The sequence below is a fragment of the Ictalurus furcatus genome, chromosome 5, assembly GCF_023375685.1.
Source record: "Ictalurus furcatus strain D&B chromosome 5, Billie_1.0, whole genome shotgun sequence".
Classification (NCBI taxonomy): domain Eukaryota; kingdom Metazoa; phylum Chordata; class Actinopteri; order Siluriformes; family Ictaluridae; genus Ictalurus; species Ictalurus furcatus.
This window is the reverse complement of record NC_071259.1, coordinates 1,702,792-1,712,526: the sequence shown is the minus strand read 5'-3', so window position 1 is coordinate 1,712,526 and position 9,735 is coordinate 1,702,792. Positions and strand designations below refer to the sequence as shown.

The 9,735-nt window shown below is 38.9% G+C and overlaps 1 protein-coding gene across 2 annotated transcripts in view; it reads left to right on the top strand.

Moving 5' to 3' along the window:
* Nucleotides 1-518: 518 nt before the first annotated feature.
* si:ch211-158d24.2 (multiple epidermal growth factor-like domains protein 9) overlaps nt 519-9,735 on the top strand; it is a 31,854-nt gene continuing 22,637 nt past the window's right edge. The window contains exons 1-2 of one of the 2 annotated variants that reach the window (XM_053624079.1): nt 519-1,132; nt 7,438-7,636. In XM_053624079.1, the coding sequence (XP_053480054.1) occupies nt 730-1,132; nt 7,438-7,636 (602 nt within the window). In that variant the 5' untranslated portion in view covers nt 519-729. Of the gene's footprint in view, nt 1,133-3,126; nt 3,665-7,437; nt 7,637-9,735 lie in introns of those variants that run through there. The other variant, XM_053624080.1, reaches the window with a different exon arrangement.

Below are 9,735 nucleotides of genomic sequence, written 5' to 3'. Positions count from 1 at the left end.
ACCTTACATGAGGGGGAAAAAATATATATTGTGTTGAAATAAAACTATACACGTTTCTACATGTTTACATTCTGAATGTCACTCATTGTACGGGTTGTTCATCTTATTTTTCCATATTTTCATAGAGCTAACTGCATTTCAGTCTGTCCTTTAGGCAGTAAACATAGAATTCGGCTTCAAATCGTGGCTTATTTACTCTGAAACCGCTTTATTGTACATCTAACAACCAGCGTTTCAGTCTTTCAGTACACCGACCCCTGTGGTTTGTGTTGACCAATCAGAGCACTCAGCGCGGCGAAAAGTCACACCGCGGTGAGCGTTCTGTCCGCTCTGATTGGCCGAGCGCTTCCCGATTCTGCAGCGCAAGGGAGGATTCTAACCCAGCGTTAGTCCCGCCTCTGCTTCGTGATTGGTCAGAGTCTCAGCAGCGAGTTGTGTGATTGGCTGAATCGCCTGCTTGTCGGTTGAGCACTGTGGTTAAGATGCATCGACAAACACCTTGCGCTGGATTTATAGCTATTGTAGATAAAAGAAGGGAATTTTTTTCTGGGGTCCGTGTTGGATGTAATGGAGTAGGACGCAGTCTGGAGTGAAATGTTATTTATTATATGTATATATATTATATTTTTTTAAATAACCCAATGGAAATTGGAGGACGGATCGCAGAAGCGCCGTTGTTGTTTGAGGAGAAGGTTTGATAGAGAGAGAGAGAGAGAGAGAGAGAGAGAGATGCTCATGATGGTGATGATGATGATGTCCGCGTCTCCTGCGTTCTCAGTCCTCGCGCTTGTGTGCCTCGGGTGGTCCTGCGCGCACGATGCGGTGCGGAAACCTCGCCAGATACTCAGCTCAGGTGACGCAAATCCTCAGTCCAGCCTGCGCGTCCCAGGCGGCGCATCCTTCACCGGCCTGACTCCAGCGCCCACCGTGCTGTCCGCAGATGCGCACACCACCATCGAGCCACCCACCAGCGGTCCCAGCACCCCATCCCCGGCGCGTCTGGGAGAGGATTCTGCGCTCCAGGAGCTCCACCAACCCAGATCTGCGCGTCTGCTGGTACAAAGACGCCAGAGCGCGGTGTCTGATAAAGCTCAGGACGCAGGGGTTATCACAACCTCAGACAATTCCCAAGGTGAGTCTGATTACCCTCTGATCCTCAGGTCGACGCGTTCCCAGCAAGTTCTGCGCAACATCATCAAGTATTTCCATCATATTCTATACAATTCCTTGTCTCTGGCCTTGGCGTATTACTCTAAAAACTAATTCCTGTACTCTATACCCGAGATAAAAGAAAGCATTTTTTTTTCTTCTTCTGACAGCGTCCATCAACAGGCCTCGTGTCCTCCACCGTCCTGTGTGGCTTTTATTCTCAGACCAACCAAAGACACCCATTTATTTTTATTGCACCGCATCATCGTCTGCTTTACAGGCCTCAAAAAAAAAAAAAAAAAGCAGGTCATTAAATCAATGCGAGACGTGTCTGGTTCTAGAGTTTGACCCCATGCTTTAACACCAAACCCAGACGTCCACTGATGGCTCGTATACGCGCGTCTAATAACATCTTTACATTTCCATCAGGAGATATCGGATATCCGGACACACGTATGAAAACGTCAGGGTATTCAGCTACGGTGAAACATCCTTCCATCCATCCATCCATCTTCTACCGCTTACTCATTTTCAGGGTCGCGGGGGAACCTGGAGCCTATCCCAGGGAGCATCGGGCACAAGGCGGGGTACACCCTGGACAGGGTGCCAGTCCTATGGTGAAACATTCAAAAAAAAAAAACCCCAAAATGAAGTAATAAAAATCTTGAGTTTTCTGTGAGGAGATGTTTATCTGACATTAAAGGAAGGAGTCTCCAGTGTCAGCGCTTTTAACGCTTAAAGTTGTTTTCTGACATCTTCAGGACAGTTTCGTAAACCTGACAAGCTAGGGGGTTTTGTTTTTTTTGTTTTCTTTTGTCTGAGAGGGGAAAAAAAGGAGATCCTCATGAGAGAACGGCTGTCTACAGAGAACAGGACTTTCAACGTTTTGTATAAAAAGTACAAAAACGTGATTCGTTAATGAATAAAGGCGTCATCGTGGACAAACCGACGTGGTGTGAGTCGAGTCAGAACGTGCCGTGATGGGAAAATAACGGGCTTCGTTCTTCATCAGATCACCCCGTGGTTGATTATTTTCCTGTAACAGCATGACTCAGCGTGTTCTAGCACTTTCCTCGGCCTAAATCGCTTGGAAATCACATCGTAAAGCAGTCAAGTCTGATGATTGTTATGTACACTTTATATTTTGTGCAGTGCGCTTAAAAGATCCAGCTCCAGTCTATTTACCCCAAACGCTCTCGCTCAGACATGTCCGACGGGTAAAGTTTGCGTTTTTACGTTATCAACGCGACAGAGTAACAGAAGTCTATGCCGCATGAAACGTTTTCTGTAGATTTTCTTTAACAATTTGTTTAGGATTGTCTTCTGTAAACACGAACAGCACCTCGACATGTAGCCAAACACTGTAATGTAATGGACGGCGGCCATTTTGGGTAAAATAAATAAATAAATAAATAAATAATGCCTCACTTGACGGTATTACTCATTTGAAATGCGGAATGACTGCCGAAAACTGGAAGTGATACGGATGATAATGCAGTGAAGTTCCTCTTTTTACATTTATTTATTTCAGCGGTAAAGATATTTTGCTGAGATTATTTGTTAGATTGCATGGCGTCGTCACTACAGGCGATCCATATGAGCAGAAATGATCACGCGTTCAGTGCGAGCTCCAGCGCCAAACTACTAAAGCGAACACGTCTTGGAAGACGGTTTACTGAGGCGCTGAGGCCGCTCCGCTAATGTTTGATCATTGTAAAAAAAAAACAAAAAAACTTTATTGTTCTTTTTAGGAGCAGATCCTTTCGAGGTTTCCTCCTCTGTCCAGGTGAACCCTGGTCACGAAGCTCGATCCCCAAAAAAACAGGGAGGCCAACGTCAGGCAGGAACCTTTGCGTAACCCCACGACCGTGACCGCAGCTGTTGTTCCTATAGCATGAGCTCGTAGTATCGGAGACAAAAGGCTGGGCTTGTATACGCCGCCTTCGGGAAACGCTCCGAGCGTCACGTCCTGACTTCCCCTGGACACTTGAGAAGGTTTCGTATGGAAACGTGAAAAGAATAAAAGATCTAACATACAGGGATTCCTTATACGGTTTATATGAGAGGTTTCCGAAAGACGTATACGGTCCCTGGCAGGCTTCAGGTATCAGGTGTCAACACACACACACACACACACACACACACACAAAATAGTGGCACCTCCATCGTGTTTCAACTGTATACAGATACAGATTCACGACGTGGCTCGGATAAAACCTGTTCACTCACTACACTCGTATGGAAATGTGAAAATGAGAACATCTATCCATCATGTTTGATGTTTGATGTCTGGAGTTGTCTTGTTTTACTTCTTGTTTTGTTTTTTTTTTTGCCCTGGAGCGATGAGGTTATTTTTACTTGGAACTATCGCCTTAAATCCAACCCTTTATTTTTTTCCTCTTCAATTTTCTGGACCACTTGTGTCACACGTTTGATTTTACGCCACAGCGAGTCTGACCCAGATATGAGCTCGAAGACAGCATGATTCCCGTCTGCTAGGACATAATAAAAACCGGTAGGGCTGCTCACCTTCCTGTGTAAAGAAATCTGAGAATTTCAGAATATATCTCTAAAATGGACGTCTCAGGTCGTTGTGGTTTCAGTATGCTGTGCACAAAAACACATAGGAAGGTCCTGAGTTTACTTTACTCCTTAATTGACTCCTTACTTTACTTCTTAATTGACTTCTTACTTTACTTCTTAATTTACTCATTGGTTTACTTCTTACTTTACTTTAATCATTATGTTACTTCTTACTTTACTTCTTACTTTACTTCTTACTTTACTCATTGGTTTGCTTCTTACTTTACTTTTTACTTTACATCTTACTTTACTTCTTACTTTACATCTTACTTTACTTCTTACTTTACATCTTACTCTACTTCTTACTTTACATCTTACTTTACATCTTACTTTACTTCTTACTTTACATCTTACTCTACTTCTTACTTTACATCTTACTTTACTTCTTACTTTACTTCTTACTTTACTCATTGGTTTGCTTCTTACTTTACTTCTTACTTTACATCTTACTTTACATCTTACTTTACATCTTACTTTACTTCTTACTTTACTCATTGGTTTGCTTCTTACTTTACTTCTTACTTTACATCTTACTCTACTTCTTACTTTACATCTTACTTTACTTCTTTACTTCTTACTTTACTCATTGGTTTGCTTCTTACTTTACTTCTTACTTTACATCTTACTTTACTTCTTACTTTACATCTTACTTTACATCTTACTTTACTTCTTACTTTACATCTTACTTTACATCTTACTTTACTTCTTACTTTACTCATTGGTTTGCTTCTTACTTTACATCTTACTTTACATCTTACTTTACTTCTTACTTTACATCTTACTTTACGTCTTACTTTACTTCTTACTTTACTCATTGGTTTGCTTCTTACTTCTTACTTTACATCTTACTTTACTTCTTACTTTACATCTTACTTTACTTCTTACTTTACTTCTTACTTTACTCATTGGTTTGCTTCTTACTTTACATCTTACTTTACATCTTACTTTACTTCTTACTTTACATCTTACTTTACGTCTTACTTTACTTCTTACTTTACTCATTGGTTTGCTTCTTACTTTACTTCTTACTTTACATCTTACTTTACTTCTTACTTTACATCTTACTTTACTTCTTACTTTACATCTTACTTTACTCATTGGTTTGCTTCTTACTTTACTTCTTACTTTACTTCTTACTTTACATCTTACTTTACTTCTTACTTTACATCTTACTTTACTCATTGGTTTACTTCTTACTTTACTTCTTACTTTACATCTTACTTTACTCATTGGTTTACTTCTTGCTTTACTTCTTACTTTACATCTTACTTTACTCATTGGTTTACTTCTTACTTTACTTCTTACTTTACATCTTACTTTACTCATTGGTTTGCTTCTTACTTTACATCTTACTTTACATCTTACTTTACATCTTACTTTACTCATTGGTTTGCTTCTTACTTTACATCTTACTTTACTTCTTACTTTAATCATTGATTTACTTCTTACTTTACATCTTACTTTACTTCTTACTTTACATCTTACTTTACTTCTTACTTTACATCTTACTTTACATCTTACTTTACTTCTTACTTTACTCAGTGGTTTACATCTTACTTTACATCTTACTTTACTCAGTGGTTTACTTCTTACTTTATTTCTTACTTTACATCTTAGTTTACTCATTGGTTTACTTCTTACCTTACTTTACTACTTACTTTTCTTCTTACTTTACTTTATTCATTACTTTACTTCTTATTTTACTTGTTACTTGACATTCCAGCTTCTTGTTACTTCTTACATTCAGCTACTTGCTAATTTCAGCTACTTGCTGCTTTGCGTTACTTGTTACTTTCAGAAAAAGACACTTTATCATACTATTGATATTTAGCCAGGTCACAGTTCTACAAGTTTGCCTGGGGATTAAATTGTCATACACGCGGCTGCGATTTCCAGTTCAGCTGCAATTTAGTCTACCTTATACAGTGTTTATAATATAAGCGTAACATACAAAGCCATGGCAACGCACATACACAACAACGTATCAGCTAAAACTAAAATAAAATTTGTCCGTCTTTTAAATGTAAAAATAAAAAGCAAAAGGAAGACTTGAATACCGGGAGTGTCTACGTTACAACTCGCCACATAACGTCTCAGGACGAAGCGGTTCATAGAGCGAAGCCTTTGACTGAAGAATAATGAATGAAACCCAAAGGTTCGGGGAAACTAACTGTGAATGAGCCTCGTGTTCACGTGAGTAAATTTGTTTCTATGGAAACGCGGATTGTGGGCTCTCACCTCACATCTCAGATCGCTGCAACGAGAGCGTTATGTAATAATTGTGCACCGTTTTCTCGCCACTCGATTGCGAAATCTTGAATAAATGATTGTATCTGTGCCTGACTTACACCAGAGCAAAACTGCACTGCTAATACGCCTCCTAAACCTCTCACGCCGCCATGTTATCAGGTTTTCTTTCTTTCTTTTTTCCCTCCCGTTACTATGACAGAATCCCTGCACTCCTCCTCATTTACGCAGACGTGTGTAAGCCGTCAGAATGAGAGCTGTAAGAAGCTTAACCGGGCTGTCCATGACCCCCCTTAGGACCCGGAGGTGTTTATACAGACGATCTCCACCTCTCTCTCTCTGTGTGTGTGTGTGTGTGTGTGTGTGTATGCAGCGGCGCATACAAATGATGTTTTGTTCAGCAAGTGCCCTTTCATGCCACATCCTATGACGGGATGAAGTGCATTATGGGAAATGTGCAGCTGATTGAGAAAACTGTAATCTAGCTGCATGTAAAAAAAAACCTCTTACTCACGATTTTTATTATTACCTTTTGAAATGTGCCGATTATTCTAACGCGCTTATATCATATAAAATTGCGTGTAGCATTTTATACACGGTATTAGGTAATTAACCCAGTTCGAAAAATCGAACAATTGAATAAACAATTAACGTTTTAGTAAATAAAAATATATTCAATACAAGCTAATTTAAGCGAATGCTAACGCTCATTAAGAGATGAATGAAACGAATACACGGCCGTTAAAAACCTGGTTCCAGAACATTTTTAAAAATGTAATTTATGTTTAAAATCTTTTGTTTATTTATTATTTATTGGCAAATAATTTTGCTTATTTTGAGAATCTTTCTAGAAAGAAGCAAACGTATCTGTAAATAAAAAGCAAGGTAGTAAAAATAAATAAAAAAATAAAAAATAAATAAGTTAGTAAAAAAAAAAAAATTCAAATCACAATATCAATAATTTAATCATCATATCTGCCAGTTTTTTTTAATCATCATTTAAAATTCTTATTATTATTATTATTATGGTTTTTTTTTTTTTTTTTTTTTTTTTACAATTTTATTTATTTGATTTCGAGTATAAATTAAAAAAAGCTTTTTTAAAACATTTAATTCAGTAAAGAGAGACTACAGGGAAAATCGAATTAGTAAATAAACAATATCAAATAATATCCAGAAATCTCATTTTGATTTAATTGTCTGATCCGAGCATTCATAAATACGAAATGTAGATTTAGATAACGTTTAAAAAAAAAAAAAAACAAGTCAAATAAATTAAAATTAAATAATTAAATACATGACATGTCTTTTACTCATCACTTTTTCTTCTTCTTCTTCTTCTTCTTCTTCTTCTTCTTCTTCTTCTTCTTCCTCTCCTTCTTATTATTATTATAAATTTTTTTGTACTTAAAAAATGTCATGTTTCTGTCTTTTTTATACACACACACACACACACAGAGCTGGTGTGTAACTGCAGCACGGAGGGCGTGTTGGACCCGGACGATTGTGACCGCGACACGGGACAGTGTGTGTGTATGGCGGGATACACAGGGCTCCAGTGCGAGGAGTGTGAGGAAGACCACTTCAGCAACGGCACCGTCGGCTGCCTGCCCTGCGGCTGCGACTCATTCGGCGCTGTCGGTCCCGGATGTGACAGGTGAGCGGCATTCTGGGTAATGATCGGTGGTTTGTATAGTGTAAGCTACTTTAGGAGGACTATACGAGTTTTGTTCTTAATCGTAGCTCAATAGATGTGTGTGTGTGTGTGTGTGAGAGCGTGTACGGTGGATGTAGGTGTGTGTAGGAGTTTGCTTTTGATTCTATATCGGACCGGTTTCCGAGGAACAAATCTATCCTGGCGTGTGGGAGGTGAATTCGTCGGTCCTCATATTTATACGCACCACAAGTCAAAACGAAAGAGGAAGAAGCGAGGAAAATAATCTCCAGACTTGTGCTGTTTGTTCGTTCAATCATTCGTTCCTTCATTAATTCATTCATTCCACGCCTAGTCGTAAGCGCACGGCCCACTTTTCTTTCTCGATAGGGCGGCGTGAAGACATACTGACAATCGCTCACGATGTCAGCGAGATTAGCTAAATCACTTCCACACGCAAAAGATAACGCCGAATGACATCTTATATTAAGTTAACCGTAAACAATTCTGTTCCTCGCGTCAACCGTCATCCTTTATTAGGGCGAAGGAAGCACAAACTTTTGCACCCAGCTGTATGTGACTGATTATTTTACGAAATCGATAAATATCGGTAAACTTTGCAAACGCTACCTAATTAGAATGAGCTTGATTTGTAATAGCCTTGCTAGCATACGTAGAAACTTTAGCTAAACATAAACGACAAGCTAGCTAATAAATAAAGTACCACACACGTCTGTATCCCTAGCTGTAAAACAACAAGTAGCAAAACATAAACAACTTATCTCTACAGTAGCTATATAAAAGTACGTATTCACTCAAATACGATACGTTCTTTCAGTAGCTAAACATAGCAATCTGTAAATTAACTCTGCTCTGCGGATGAGGCGCTTCAGTTAGCAATCAGTGATGATTGTTACAACAGGATAGCTAAAGCTAGGATATGTAGGTAGCGATTAGCTAGTGAAAAAATATAGCAAACTTATTTACTTTATTTGAAGCTTAATTTTATCTAGCTACATTGTTACGATATTTATGTTTAGCTACTTCTATAAACTAGCTGTCAAGCGATCTTAACACAGTAATGTAGGTGAGGTCCTCAAGCTAACGATCAATGATAGTCGTTACTACAAGATAGCTAGCTAGCTAGGTTATGTAGCTGCTAGTTTAATAATATATCTATTTATATTAAAGATATAAGTTATGTTTAAATGCTTGAGTAATGTAGCTAGCTAGTTATATTAAACACTGATGTGGGTGAAGTTAGCGACCAGTGATGATTGTTACTACAAGCTAGCTACCTAGCTAACGCAGGTAGTGTTTAGCTAGCGAAATAATACAGTATATCTGCCATGATATAAATACCGTGTTTTATTTCTTAGCTAATTTTAAACAGATAGATATGTTATATTTTGTTACTTCAATAACCTAGCTAACTAACTATCCTATCAATGCTAATTCTTACCGCAGGCCATTTTAGTTATTTTTCAAGCTAATTTAGCAACACTTCTGAGGAAAATGACACTGATTTGGTCACATTTCCACTGTCACTGTGCTCGTATAAAAGACTTAGCTAGGTAGCTAAATTGTTAGCCTCGTGTATTAGCTCGCTGTATTTATTTGGTTGTCTAGCAGCAGTGCTCTTGTGACTTAACCCACATGAGCAGAGGGTGTGTTTTGCTCTTTTAGGTTTTCCATCACTTTACGAAGCCGCTGTAAACCTTATCGTTACGTATTATATCGTAATTGTGCAACGCTGTCGTATTTTGTGCAGGCGGTTATCTCTCAACAAATTTACCGTCGACTACAGACGTTGCGGCCGTTGATTCCACCACGTTTTATAACCGGCACGCCCCCAAACTCTGAAACGCCGGGCTCAAAGAAAATCCCGAGTCTCCCCACTCGGAATTACGACTTTGTGGCGGCGTTCACGTGCGTTCAACTCACGTCGCAACTCACGTGCGCGAATACGATCTTTCCCGACACGCACCGTTAGCAGTATGCTTCAGGAAGCTACGAATAAGATGCTAACGTTGTTAAGCTAAGAAGATGAATATGAATTAGCCTGTTAGCATTACGCTAGATAAAGGTTTCCTCTATAAATT